The 13,724-nt window shown below is 61.0% G+C and overlaps 1 protein-coding gene across 7 annotated transcripts in view; it reads left to right on the top strand.

The window, feature by feature from the left end:
* The window catches only part of ARVCF (ARVCF delta catenin family member), a 47,148-nt gene that overhangs the window by 31,793 nt on the left and 1,631 nt on the right, over nucleotides 1-13,724 (top strand). For 4 of the 7 annotated variants that reach the window (XM_080650156.1, XM_080650158.1, XM_080650161.1 and 1 more), the window contains 15 exons: nucleotides 2,863-3,021; nucleotides 3,211-3,737; nucleotides 4,767-5,266; nucleotides 5,806-5,989; nucleotides 6,834-6,951; nucleotides 7,336-7,507; nucleotides 8,148-8,165; nucleotides 9,195-9,266; nucleotides 10,501-10,628; nucleotides 11,445-11,595; nucleotides 11,860-12,058; nucleotides 12,134-12,245; nucleotides 12,348-12,438; nucleotides 12,786-12,839; nucleotides 13,327-13,412. In XM_080650156.1, coding sequence (XP_080506282.1) covers nucleotides 2,863-3,021; nucleotides 3,211-3,737; nucleotides 4,767-5,266; nucleotides 5,806-5,989; nucleotides 6,834-6,951; nucleotides 7,336-7,507; nucleotides 8,148-8,165; nucleotides 9,195-9,266; nucleotides 10,501-10,628; nucleotides 11,445-11,595; nucleotides 11,860-12,058; nucleotides 12,134-12,245; nucleotides 12,348-12,438; nucleotides 12,786-12,839; nucleotides 13,327-13,412 — 2,571 coding nt within the window. The remainder of the gene's footprint in view (nucleotides 1-2,862; nucleotides 3,022-3,210; nucleotides 3,738-4,766; nucleotides 5,267-5,805; nucleotides 5,990-6,833; nucleotides 6,952-7,335; nucleotides 7,508-8,147; nucleotides 8,166-9,194; nucleotides 9,267-10,500; nucleotides 10,629-11,444; nucleotides 11,596-11,859; nucleotides 12,059-12,133; nucleotides 12,246-12,347; nucleotides 12,439-12,785; nucleotides 12,840-13,326; nucleotides 13,413-13,724) is intronic. The other 3 variants (XM_080650159.1, XM_080650157.1, XM_080650162.1) reach the window with 1 other exon arrangement.

Raw genomic sequence — 13,724 nt, 5'->3', positions numbered from 1 at the left:
GATCCCATGTCCCCAAACCAAAGATGTTGGACAGTCCTAAGCCATGGGTATACCTTGGGCTTCTCCCTACCCTAGGCCTCAGTTCCCCCATCTGCTTCCAGCTCTGAGACTCCTATAGTGGATGCCAGGGTGCTGGTTGAGGGAGTCTGGCCCGTGGTGGAAGACAGGAGGTGGTGGGGATGTGTGCACACCTCTGCAGATGGTGGGCACTGCGCACTGAGTGCTGTTAGAGCACACACACTGATTTCCTCAGGCCTGTGGGCCAGGCTGGTTCTCGTGCACACGAGTGTCCCTTTCAGAGGGATCAGGTACATGCACATGTGTGACTAGGTCCCTGTCTGCATGCGTGTGCCCAGGCATATGTAATGGGGGCCAGGCCTTTCCATGATCTCCGGCTGATTCAGGCTCCTGCCTGCCTGCCTGCCTGGGTGAAGTCATCGCCTGTTTTTAGCTCCCTGAGGTCATTTGCCAGCAGGGGCTCTTGGTGCTACAGGGCTGCCTGGACTGGGTGTTGATGGGTGGTCCTGCAGGATTATCAGGCCCTGGCTCTCCTGGACACCCCATCTCCTCACCCTCCTGACTTAAATGTGTCAGAACCTCACTACAGGTCGGAATGAAAAGAATAAGCTAGACCACAGAGTAGTATTGAAATCTGAAATGTGCGTCTCCCAATCCCAGCCAGGGAATAGGGGCTCTTCTAGGAAAGTAATAATGTATGCAAATGTATGCAAACTTACTGAGGGGCCATATCCCACTGGCAGTGTGGAGTCCTGGGCAACAGTCCTGATCCCTCATGTCAGTCTTGCTTCTTGCCCCACCCTGATACTTGCAACCACCAGGGCCAGGCCTGAGGCCCCTTCGTGCCTGGCCCTGTGCCTGGCCCTCCGGAGCCCAGCAGAGAGAATTCAGTTCCTGCCACACATCTGTTCCTGTACTTGCTAAATACAGATGGGGCACCCAAAGCCCAGCAGTGACAGGCCGTTCCTAAACCTTCTCCTGTTTCAGAACTATCCTGGCTCCCCAGTGCCCTCCAAGAAGTGCTCAGGCCACCCTGCCCGGCAGCCCATCCGCATGTCCCTGCTCTGGGCCTCAGTTTATTTCTCTTTCCCAGGGGACAGTGTTCCTCCTTCCTGGCCAGGTCTCCAATAGGCACTCCACCTGCATTCCAAGACTGAGAAAGTGACAGTCAAGGCTGTGGCCCACAAGGGGTGAGGTGTGGCTAAAAGGCTTTGCAAAATTGCCTTCTGTGCAAAATTGTCTTCTATAAGGATGCCTGAAATTCCCCCATTAGCAGTTTGTGAAGTTCTGGGTAGAGCTTTTTCCCTTTGTCAGGCCTCAGTTTCCCTCTTATAAAATCACATATTTTCTCCTGCTTGGGGTACATTCTGTGCCTCTTCCTTCCTGTGTCACCAGAGCCCGAAGGATGCACCTGTCCTCTCATGATAGTTTAGGCCCTTCCCTGGACCCATGAAGAAGTTACAGGGACCCAGAACCTCCACACTACAAGCAGTTGGGGGGCTCAAGCATTCCTTCAGGACAGGACCCCAAGCTGGGACACACCCTGAAGGCACCTCTGACTACCTTTCCCTGCATCACTCCGAGACCCAGGGACAGGAGCTGAGGAGGGCTCTGATGCCAGGCAGATGCAGATGGGAGTCGCTGGCCTTCCCTGGGCCTCAGCTCCATGTCTGTGCAGGCCTTAGGGGCCTGGGGCCTGTGCTTCTGCTGGCCCTGGCTGTCCAGGAATGTGCTCCCCATTACCCACCCCCTGTACTGGATTTCAGCTCCTGCCCATCCTGGCCAGGTGCTGGTCCTGAGACGTTGGTGCTGTGTGTGGAATTCATGTGGTCAGAGATCCAGGGGTAGATCTTGGTCCCTGTGCCACACAGCACAGCAGGGAACTAGCCAGTTCTGCTATGGGCTGGCCTGTCCTCTTTGAGCCCCAGTTTCCCTACTGGCCAGAGGCATATGGGCTTTTGAAGAGCCTCTATCCAGAGCCATCTTGCCTGGAATTCCACCATGGTCGTCCCCTGCAGGGATGAAGGCGGGGAGAGGTGTGTGTGTGTGTGTGTGTGTGTGTGTGTGATGGGGGTGGGGACAGGTTGAGAATGAGGCAGGTGTTCGGGAGCTGAGGGCCAAGGTTGGGAGACCTGGGGTGGTGAACAGAGAGGGGACACTGGTGTTCTTGTCAAGGACAAGCCAGGCCCCCGTGGCCTGAACCCACTCTCTGGGCTCTCAGGGTCTTAGTGATGGTAGCACTAGGCCTTGCCCACTCAACACCCTAAGAGTGTCTGGGCCGGAAAGAGTGTGAGGATATTTTGGTCCTCTGAGTGCATTCTGGGCATTCTGGGAGCTGGGTATTTCTGGTCTGCGAGGGTGTCTGGCTGGCCTTAGGGACAGGGGAGCCTCGGTGTGGCCACGGCGAGTTGGTGAACACTAATGAAACTGCCACCTTAAGGCCTCTGTACTCAGCATTTGTGAGGTGGGGCAGGGAGGTGGCCCAGGAAACCTGGAGGACATCCGTGGGTCCTGCCTGGCCTTGGGCCCCCAGGAGCCTGCTGCAGTCAGGCCTCACTGCTAAAACACAGGACCTTTTCTTCCAGCTCAGCCCCAGGAGGCCCTGGAATGGGGGCCAGCCTCTGGGGCCCCCCTTGGGATGGGGCAACAGGGTAAGGTCAGCCCCTCAGTGTTCAGAGGCAGGCACATGCTGTCCTCACCAGCTGGGGCTGAAACAGGCCCTCCGGTCAGTGGGTTCTGAGGGTGGGCATGAAGTCATTCCTGGCATCCAGGCCAGCACCTGCCTGCACTCTAGGGCCCGGTGAGCATTGGGTCCTCCCACCGACACCCACACCCCTCACCCAGGAGCAGAGCCCAGGCAGCCAGGTCTCACTGGCCACAATGCCGGAGGCGCCTGAGGTGCTGGAGGAGACAGTGACGGTGGAGGAGGACCCCGGCACGCCCACCTCCCACGTGTCCATTGTCATGTCAGAAGATGGCACTACGCGGCGCACGGAGACCAAGGTATGGCTGGGCCCACGTGGTTGGCAAGTGGGCTCTGTAGCCGCAGTTGTCCCACGTGTAGAGTGGGCGCATGTCCCAGCTTCCTCGAGGCCACTTGTTCGGGCAGAAGACTGAGGCCACTCTGGCCCTGTGGGCAGTGTCTGGGCCTCTCAGGCTGCCCAGCCCATTGGCTACCTACTTACTCACCAGGTCACCAAGATGGTCAAGACAGTGACTACACGAACAGTGCGCCAGGTGCCCATGGGCCCAGACGGCCTCCCCCTCTTGGATGGTGGCCCCCCGCTAGGACACTTCGCTGATGGCCCCCTGGACCGGCACTTCCTCCTGCGTGGGGGTGGCCCGGCGGCCACGCTCTCTCGAACCTACCTCAGCAGTGGGAGTGGCTTTCCTGACAGCCCTGAGCCCCGTGACATCCCCAGCTATGGCAGCCTGTCCCGTGGGCTGGGTGTGCGGCCCCCACGTGGTGGCCCTCTTGGCCCCGGCCCTGGTGATGGCTGCTTCACACTGCCTGGCCGCCGTGAAGCCTTCACCGAGGGCCCAGAGCCTGTGCCGCCGGCCGGCCGCTCCCAGCCCGAGCGCTTCCAGGCAGAGCCATATGGCTTGGAAGACGACACACGCAGCCTGGCTGCCGATGACGGGGGTGGCCAGGAGCTGGAGCCTGACTATGGCACGGCCACGAGGAGGCGGCCTGATTGTGGGCGGGGCCTTCGCACTAGGTGAGCACCCTGTGCCCTGCCACCACAAACAGGGAGCCTGCCTTCCACTCGCCCACCAGAGAGTACCCCACGGGTAGTCTAGCTGCCGGGGCGAAATTAGTCAGTCACGCACACACCCATTTGAATTGGCCTCTATTCTTCTCAAGGACAGTAGCAAGGATAGGCTCTGGGATGGTGGAAGTTGCACTGGGTGCCCTCCCTGCAGGTCTGGGCACGAAAGAAGCTGGTCATAGTGCCCAATACCTGCTGCCCCTGCTCTAGGTAGGTGACCCTGAAGACAGGAACCCAAGAGGCTCAGGGTGTTTCTCTAAGCTTGAGGCCTCAGCCTCTCCCCAGGCCTCATGCACAGATGCAACTGGAACCCAAGAACTCCCCTTCCCCCAGACCTTCTCAGCGTAACCTCTGGATCTGTTCCCTCTGCCCTCAGTTTCTCTATCTGTGGAATGGGAACATGAACACAACCTGGGTCTGGAGTATGTGGCATGGCTATGGGCAAGACACCTGGCTCCTCCTAACCTTAGTCCCTCTCCTGGGAAGTGGGTTTGATGGTGAAAACCCACAAGGACATCTGTGCCCTGGGGGACTGGTAGTCTGTATGCCCCTTAGATGGGCCCACCAGGATGGCCATATACAAAGAAGATCACATCCCCCCACATCCTGGCACCAGGCAGAGACGGGCCTCAGGGGAAGGTGGGACTTCCCAGTCATGGGCAAATATTTCATAGAAAGGCATTTAGCTCCGAATCCGGGGACACTGCCTGGTGATGGGAGTGAATGAGCCCTATCTGGGAGGGATGCAGCCCTGATGACCATTGGCTGGGGTTGGTTCTGTCATTGGTTCTGAGTCGGTTCTTGCTGGGCTGGGGTATGATTCTCAACACCCATGTGGTACTTGGGGCCAAGTACCAACACTCCAGGCCCAGTCCCACCCTCAGCGGGTTCACGTTTCCTGGAGGTCTGTTGGGGCAGCTCAGGGGTAGGGCGGGCAGCCGCTGAGAACGTGTTCGTGTGCCCTGTTCATCTGCACAGGGCCTATGCGGATGTGGCAGATGATGGCGGTGAGCTGATGGAGGAGAGGCCCCCATTCCCAGCCACAGCAGCACCCCTGGCCCAGCCAGAACGGGGCAGCCTGGGCAGCCTGGACCGGATGGTCCGGCGCTCACCTTCTGTCGACAGCGCCCGTAAAGAGCCCCGTTGGCGGGACCCTGAGCTGCCCGAGGTACTGGCCATGCTGCGGCACCCCGTGGACCCCGTGAAGGCCAACGCAGCTGCCTACCTGCAGCACCTGTGCTTTGAGAACGAGGGTGTCAAGCGGCGTGTGAGGCAGCTGCGGGGGCTGCCCCTGCTCGTGGCTCTGCTGGACCACCCAAGGGCAGAGGTGCGGCGCCGGGCCTGTGGGGCACTGCGCAACCTCTCCTATGGCCGAGACACTGACAACAAGGCTGCTATCCGGGACTGTGGCGGTGTGCCCGCCCTGGTGCGCCTGCTGCGGGCCGCCCGGGACAATGAGGTCCGAGAGCTCGTCACAGGTGAGTGGCACCTGGCCAGCCCTGCATCCCCTGGGAAGAGACGAGAGCGAGGCTTGGCCTGGGAAAGCACCCCATTTAGTCAGGAGTCCCAACTGCTGGGGGCAGGTGTCAGGCTTAGATGCCATGAAAGGTCCCCAATCTTTACCTCTGACTTTGCTGCCACTGGTGGGGCTGGCACTGGGCCCCTCCCCACCTGGTCCCACTCCCAATGGCCAGGCAGGGTCACATGACCACCTTTCATTGTGGCCCCAGTTGTAGGCCTACCCACCCGTGTGGCTGGGAAGGGGTGGGGAAGAGAAGGCACCTGCTGTATCCAGCCCCAGGCTCCCTGCTCTTGTCCTAGCCCCTTGGGAGCCAGTGGTAGGTGCCATATGCCCCAGCCAGGAGGAGCATTCAGAACCTCTAACAGCTTTTGTCACTTCCTACCTTCTGGCCTGAGCTGGGGCATGATGGATGGTGCGGCAGGTCCTGACCAGTTACATGGGAGGTAGGGAGGCAGTGCCCATGGTCAGCACTGGCTGGTCAATGGTGCCCCACAGGCACACTCTGGAACCTGTCATCCTACGAGCCCCTGAAGATGGTCATCATTGACCATGGCCTACAGACACTGACCCACGAGGTCATTGTGCCCCATTCGGGCTGGGAGCGAGAGCCCAATGAGGACTCCAAGCCACGGGATGCCGAGTGGACGACTGTCTTCAAGAACACATCAGGCTGCTTGAGGTGGGGGTGGGGCCGGGCTCAGGCACCCCCTGAGCAGCTGCCCTGGGCTGTTCTTGGTCAAGGAGGCAGGAGCCGGGCACCAGAACCTGCATGCAAACAGCTATCCTGGGAGAGCCATGTCCTCCTGTCCCAGATAAGCAGGAAGACAGCTAGCTGCCCGAGTCTTAGGGATCAGCCATGTCACAATTCCTGTCCCAGTCCTGAGAATGGGGCCCGATGGGCTTATACTGACTCCCAAGGGCCGCCTCTGGACAGAGTCTGCCACCCTGTTGTGCGGTACCCCAGGGCCCTATTCCTGCCCAGCTTCAACCCACTCTTCCATCATCATGACATCCAGGGAATGGAGAGCCAGGACCCTCCTCTTCAGTCTGCCTCAGAGGCCTCATCCCACCTCCTGTGACCTCTCCCGCACTCTGGGAGGGCCTGCAGAGCCCACAGGCAGTCCAGTGTCCCCACAGTCCTGACTTTATCAAGATATGGCCCCATCCTATAGGATCCTGACCTTAGGAATAGTGGAGCTGCCATTGGGGCAGGGGGAAGCAAGAATGGTCTGTGCACAGATTCAGGCTTCTGGACCCACTCTGTCCCTTTCCAAGTCAGCTGGGAGTCAGGAAAGCCTCTCCCCTGACCCCCGCCATGGAGATGCCAGGTTAGAGCTCCCTCCCCCGAAGGAAGGCCAGCCTCACCCCCTTCACTGCTGCAGGCTGGTGTCAGCTGCCGATCACCTCAACAGGGCAGTGTTAGTGTCCATTTTGTAGATGGAAACAAACCCCCAAGGCCAGGTGGGGGCCCGGGGAGTTCCGGTGGGAGCCAGGGGTCATGGGGCTTGCTCTTGGCTACCCAGGAACGTGAGCTCAGATGGCGCAGAGGCCCGGCGGCGACTTCGGGAGTGTGAAGGGCTGGTGGACGCGCTCCTGCATGCCCTTCAGTCAGCCGTGGGCAGGAAGGACACAGACAACAAGGTGGGCGGGGTGAGACAGGGGTGGTCCCAGCAAGTCCCAGGCAGGGGCAGTCAGCCTCCCACAAAGAGTCAGGGAGATGGACCAGAAACAGGGCCCAGGGGGGCTTGAAGCATATGGGCGGCACAGAGGGGACAGGCCCGCACATCTGGGGCAGCACGGGCCATCCTGTGGTGACCATACTGTGCAGTGGGCCTGCCACAAAGCCCAGATGAGGTCCTACATGAAGTAGGTGCTCTACCCTTTTCCTCTCGGCCCCTGCCTGAGGGTGCTAGCCCGTGTGGGCCCCCTGCCTCAGGCCTCCATGTTTACACCCTCGGTCCTCTCAGAGGCTTAGCATCCCCCATGCCCACCCGGCCGTACCCCACCAGCTCTCTTCTCCCACAGTCGGTGGAGAACTGCGTATGCATCATGCGGAACCTGTCGTACCACGTGCACAAGGAGGTGCCTGGGGCCGACAGGTACCAGGAGGCCGAACCTGGGCCCCTGGGCAGTACTGTGGGCTCCCAGCACCGGAGGCGCGATGATGCTGGCTGCTTTGGTGGCAAGAAGACCAAAGGTGTGTGCGGGGGCCTGGGTGGGGTACCACTTTAGAACCTCTTCCCTCCGTCCCCCCTCTCTCCCCCTCCCCCCACACAGGCTGAGGCTCTCTAAACCCATGACATTCATGGCAAGTGGGGAAGCAGGGGGCCAAGGTGGGTGGGCCGCCCTGGGGTACCCATCCAACAGGTCCAGCCTTCACCCCTCTGCACTGTGGTGACCGCAGGGGAGGGTAGGAGAGAACCCATGTGGCGGGCCTAGTCCCTTAGCCCTAGGGAGGGTTCTATGGGCCCAAGTTTGGAAAGCGCTGAAGATGATGCCACCTTCTGGCATTGATAGAGCACCTCCCTGAAGACCCTGAGAAATGGTGGGGGCAGCACCCCACCCCACCTTCAGGGTACAGGTTCCAATATCACCCAGCAGCTGCCAGGTGGAATCTGTGGATCGCCTTCACCTGTCCCACCTATGTGGGCCTTTGCTGACCCCTGTCCTACTTGTGGGCACTCAACCCCAACAGTAATTGGGGTGAGATTCCACATGCCACCTGTTGAACCCAGGGTGTGCAGTGGGAAGTTGAGGCTTCCTGGGAGGGCACGGGGTGGGGGGTGCTGCCCGCTCAGGCTCGTCTCCTTTCTCCTGTGCTTCCTCCGGCCGCCCAGAGGACTGGTTCCATCAAGGTGAGTCCCTGTTTGTCCTGCCATCCAGGCCTGGCGGGTGCAGTGGGCACCAAGGAGGCATAGCCCCCTCCCCTTATTGCTCAGGCAGTGATCTTCAAAACTGCAGGGTTTTTCAGACTCAAGGTCTGCCCCACCCCCAGTCCCTTCTCTGGGCAGCCATCTCCATGACAACGGCAGGAATGTCAGCCCTGGACTAATTTGGAGGCTAAGGAGCTGTCCCTCTGTAACCTCAGACTGCTCCCCAGACTTTGCTGGGCCTGGAGCTAGGACTGGGGCAGAGCTGATGTCCTCAAGGACTGGGGGTGTCTCCCCAGTGGAGTGGGGCATGTGTGGCTCACACAGGGACACATAAAGGCCCCAGAAGGCCAGGGATGGTGGGGGTCCCAGGTCATCTAAACCAGCGGTCGCCAACTGGTGGTCCGTGAGGTCCAAAAGATTGGCGACCTCTGAAACTCAGCTCTGCTGCCTTCCAAAGGAGAAACTCCTCCATCTGAGGTGGGGTGGTGGCCAGGCGGTGGCGATGCACCCAGAGGTGTACAGGTCGAGGCTGACAGGTGTTAGGTGGAGCTGCTGCAGGGGCTTGGCCTGTGAGCAGGGTTTTCCTAGCCAACAGAGCCTGGGACAGGGTCTAGGCCCCAGACGGGCAAGTTTCCCCCTGGGTAGGACTCATTGGCCCCAGCCCTGCCTTGTTGTGTAGCCAGGCATGTCCTGTCCCTGCCAGGCCTCGGCTTCCCTGTGTGCCCCTACCCACCACCCAGTCACTGAATCCCTCATTGCACACACCTGGCAGCCACACGGAGGCCATTGGGCAGATCTCGGCGCAGCTCCCAGCACCTGGTGGGAGATGAGTCCTGGCTGGGACATCCCTAGGCCCTGCTGCTAACACTGCTCCCCTGGTCTCTTGGTGCCTAGTCCTGGACATGGGGGTGCTTTCTGGGCTCTAGGCAGGAAAGTGCTGGGCCCAGCCCTCGTGACACACACCTTCCCCCCAAAGGGTCCACCTCACCTCCCACTGTTCTTCTGTTCCAGGGAGGAAGGATGGTGAGATGGACCGGAACTTTGACACGTTGGACCTGCCCAAGAGAACGGAGGCCGCCAAAGGTGAGTGGATGGAGGTGGAGTCCGGGCTCCGGACTGTCTGATAGTGAAGCTTTGTGCCACTAAGGAGGCCTGAAGGGCCTTGCGGATCCAATATGGACACAGGCCCACAGGTGTGGCCTTCCCCAGAGGACCACCTAGTCCCTGGGCACCAGCAGAGGGTTAGAATCAGAGTCAGTGCCACAGGTCCCCAGGATTGGGGGATAGAGAGGCCAGGCTCTTGCTGGGTCTCAGCTTTGGCATGAGGCCCTCAGTGAAGGGCAGGGGCTGGCTGGCAGGGCCTCTAGTGTCAGGTTCGCTCCGAGGGGTTTGGATACCCGGACGGCAGTCAGATTCAATATGGAGGCTGGGCCAGATCACCCTGACTCATGCAGGGGCATGAATGTGCTTCTGGTCCCTCGTCTGTTGGAACCCTGCTGGGTGCTGGCATTGTTCTGCGCAGTGGGAATCCAGCCTGAGTGAGAGGGATTCCAGGCCACAGCCCACCCTGCGAGACCAGATGCTCCCTAGCAGAACGGAAGGAAGCAGCCACAGGAGATCTGGGGGGACACCACAGGCTGAGGAATCGGCCCGGGCCAACACCTCAGGGGGCCACGTGTTTGGGGAATTGGAAGCCCAACTAGGCTGGTGTGGAGGGAACATAGGACATGAGGACTAGGGAGGGGGTGATGACATGTGGGGGCCAGAGGACAGGGGACAGGGAGGTGATGTCCAGGAGCAGGCAGAAGCCCCAGTGTGGGTACAGTAACCTTGGAAACTGCTCAGCCCCTCATCTCTGGAACACCGGCAGAGCGCTGCTGCCAGGCCTGGACCTCTTGGAGGGATGGGCCCTGTTGCTAAGGGCATGACCCTGGTAACACAGCCTCAGTTGTATACGGGAGCTGGGCCCTGTTGCTAGGGGATGTGGGTCTTGTTGCTAGGCCCACCCTCCAGTTGCACAGCCCCTGTTAGCTACTGGGAGGATGGGTTTTGTTGCTAGGGAGTTTGAGTCCTGTTGCTAGGGGAGAGGCCCTGCTTGCCACCTTCTCTCCACTGGTCGGCCTCCCTGAGCCTCTGTCGGTTCCTCTGTGAAGTGGGACTGCTTTTTCTCTGGGGTAGCCATAACATTGTTAAACATTTCCTGACTGCACCACACCCATCCCTGGGTCTTAGTTCATCCTTGCCCTGGGAGGAGGAAGGAGAGGCGGTGATGTGGGGAGGTCTGGGCGACCATAGGCAGCTGGTGCTCTGTGCCCAGGCTTTGAGTTGCTGTACCAGCCCGAGGTGGTGCGTCTCTACCTCTCACTCCTCACCGAGAGCCGGAACTTCAACACCCTGGAGGCTGCGGCTGGTGCCCTACAGAACCTCAGTGCTGGCAACTGGATGGTGAGAGGCCATGTCTGGCAGGGAGGGGACAGAGAGGGAATCCCCGTGTCTCTGTTGGTGCCTATTCCTGCCTTTTGCCAGGCAGGGGGAGGGGAGGAGCCTCCCCAAAGTCAGAGGTTCAGGGCACTAGGGCTGCAAGCAGTGTGCCCTGGGTGGTGGGGTGTGGAGGGAGAGTTGTGCCCTGGGTGGTGGGGTGTGGAGGCGTCTGGTGGAGGGAGAGTTGTGCCCTGGGTGGTGGGGTGTGGAGGGAGAGTTGTGCCCTGGGTGGTGGGGTGTGGAGGCGTCTGGTGGAGGGAGAGTTGTGCCCTGGGTGGTGGGGTGTGGAGGGAGAGTTGTGCCCTGGGTGGTGGGGTGTGGAGGCGTCTGGTGGAGGGAGAGTTGTGCCTGGGTGGTGGGGTGTGGAGGGAGAGTTGTGCCCTGGGTGGTGGGGTGTGGAGGCGTCTGGTGGAGGGCGAGTTGTGCCCTGGGTGGTGGGGTGTGGAGGGAGAGTTGTGCCCTGGGTGGTGGGGTGTGGAGGGAGAGTTGTGCCCTGGGTGGTGGGGTGTGGAGGGAGAGTTGTGCCTGGGTGGTGGGGTGTGGAGGGAGAGTTGTGCCCTGGGTGGTGGGGTGTAGAGGCGTCTGGTGGAGGTAGAGTTGTGCCCTGGGTGGTGGGGTGTGGAGGCGTCTGGTGGAGGGAGAGTTGAGCTGCTGGTGTAAGGCTTTGCCAGGAGCACAGTCCAGCTGAAGGAGTGGTCAGGGCTCAGGTGGGAGAGTGTCCATCCTGTGTGGGGAGCTACTCTGTGTGCTGAGTGTGCTCCGCCTCCCCTGCTGCCACAGTGGGCCACATACATTCGCGCCACAGTGCGCAAGGAGCGCGGGCTGCCAGTGCTGGTGGAGCTGCTGCAGTCCGAGACCGACAAGGTGGTGCGCGCTGTCGCCATTGCCTTGCGTAACCTTTCGCTGGACCGACGCAACAAGGACCTCATTGGTGAGGACACAGGTGGGGCTGAGCCTGGATGGGAACTGGGTGGACGGCTCTGGGGGTCCTGCCGTAGGGGCCGAAGGACCCCTGCTTCAGGGGCCTGGCCTGGGCCCCATCACCCTGTCCCAGCCGCTGGAGCGCCAGTCTTCTTCAAGCTGTCTGAGCCTAGTCCCCTGTGCACTGGGAACTGTGGGCTCCTCTCTCCTGAACCCCGCTTCTCCCCACAGGGGTGGGCAGAGGCGTGTCCTAAAACCCGACCCCACCCCTCAGGGAGCTATGCCATGGCAGAGCTGGTGCGGAACGTGCGCAATGCGCAGGCTCCAGCGCGACCCGGGGCCCGCTTGGAGGAGGACACTGTGGTGGCCGTGCTCAACACCATCCACGAGATCGTGTCCGACAGCCTGGACAATGCACGCTCGCTGCTGCAGGCCCGTGGCGTGCCAGCGCTGGTGGCCCTTGGTGCCTCCAGGTACGCGGGCGGGGAAGGGGGAGGGAGGTCCGGGGGTGGGACCGGACATTGACCCCATCCTGGGCCCGGCCACAGCCAATCGGTGCGAGAGGCGAAGGCTGCGTCCCACGTGCTGCAGACTGTGTGGAGCTACAAGGAGCTGCGTGGTGCCCTGCAGAGGGATGGCTGGACCAAGGCACGCTTCCAGGTGCAGCCTGCACAGCCTTTCCTTTCTCACGTTGCCAGGCTGGGTCCCCTGCCGGAGTGCCCCTGACCCCCAGCCCCGTCTGTTTTGCTCTCTCCCCTCCAGTCAGCTGCTGCTAATGCCAAGGGGCCCAAGGGAGCACTGAGTCCCGGAGGCTTTGATGACAGCACACTGCCACTGGTGGACAAGAGCCTTGGTAAGGCCGGGCGGGTTGGGGGTGAGTAGTCTCTCCACCCGGTGCATTGATAGTGACAAGGCTGGTGAGGCGTGGAGGAGGGAGGTGGGCCTTCTCACAGGAGAATGGCCTCAGGGTGGCCCCTTTCCCTCTTTGCAGCCTTCTGCATCCTCTCCACCCGTGGTATTCACATTGGTGCCAAGTTGTGGAAAGAGGTTGGCAATGGGCAGTGACCCAGCAAAAGGGTGCAAAGGTGTTAGTGATGAAGGTTACCCAGGGTCTCTGAGACCAGCCTTGCCATGGGTGTATCTGCCCTGGTCCCCCCACCGCTGCTTGCAACCAGCCAGCCCCTTCCTTGTGCCTTTTAGATGGTGAGAAGCCAGGCAGCCGGGATGTGATCCCCATGGAGGCCCTTGGCCCAGGTGAGTGCAGGGGCAGTGCTGCGTGCTTCCTGTGTGGGGAGGAGGGGGCGTGGGCCAGGTGGTTATGCTGTGTGTGTGTACGTGTGCGCGCACGTGCATGCTCGTATGTGTGGTTGGGAAGGCCCAGGAAGCAGTGGTTGAAAAAGAGAGATTTGGTTTAGGAGTACTCAGGGGGTAATGGAGAGGGGCCAGGAAGAGCTCAGTGCCCAGCTAGGGTCTCTGGTCTGTCAGCTGAAGGGAGGCTTGTGGGGGAGGGGTCGGGTCCTGAGCTGCCAAGGGGAAGCAATGAGCCACTGCAAGGCCTGAGCGGTTGTGGCAGGGGATGGTGATAGCCGGGAGGAGGCGCTATGGGAAGACCTGTTCTAGGCCTCCAGGACGGTGCTGGGGCAGGGAAGCTGGTGCCCTCTCCAGATGCACCCTGTCCCATCTGAGAGGGAGATCTGCTCCGTGGGGCCTGACCCTCAGGATCCCCCTTGTGCCCCCACAGATGGATACTCCACGATGGACCAGAGAGAGTGGAGGGCTCGAGGCAGTGCCCCCGCAGGGGAGACCTCTGAGAAGGAACCGTTGAAAGTGAGTGGCTGTGGCAGATGCCCAGGGAGGCAGCATGAGTAGTGGTTGCCAGGAGAGGGGCTCAGGCAAGATGGGGCCTGGCATCCACCTGGGGTGGGGCTCACCTGTAGGGCAGCTGGGCTGGGAGATTGGGCCCAGGGAGTGGCCCCTCCACCTTGGGAACCTCACATCAGAGTCAGTCTGTGGGTGCAGCTGGTTCAGAGCTCACACTCAGAGAGGGAGGGGGCACATGACAGAGGGCATGGCCTGGCACAGTGCACAGGATCCCAGGAGTCTGAGCAAGTGTGTCTGCCCCCTACTCTGCATGTGTGT

The sequence above is a fragment of the Plecotus auritus genome (genome assembly GCF_963455305.1).
Source record: "Plecotus auritus genome assembly, chromosome: 13".
In the NCBI taxonomy this organism is placed as follows: domain Eukaryota; kingdom Metazoa; phylum Chordata; class Mammalia; order Chiroptera; family Vespertilionidae; genus Plecotus; species Plecotus auritus.
This window is presented reverse-complemented; position numbering and strand designations above follow the sequence as displayed.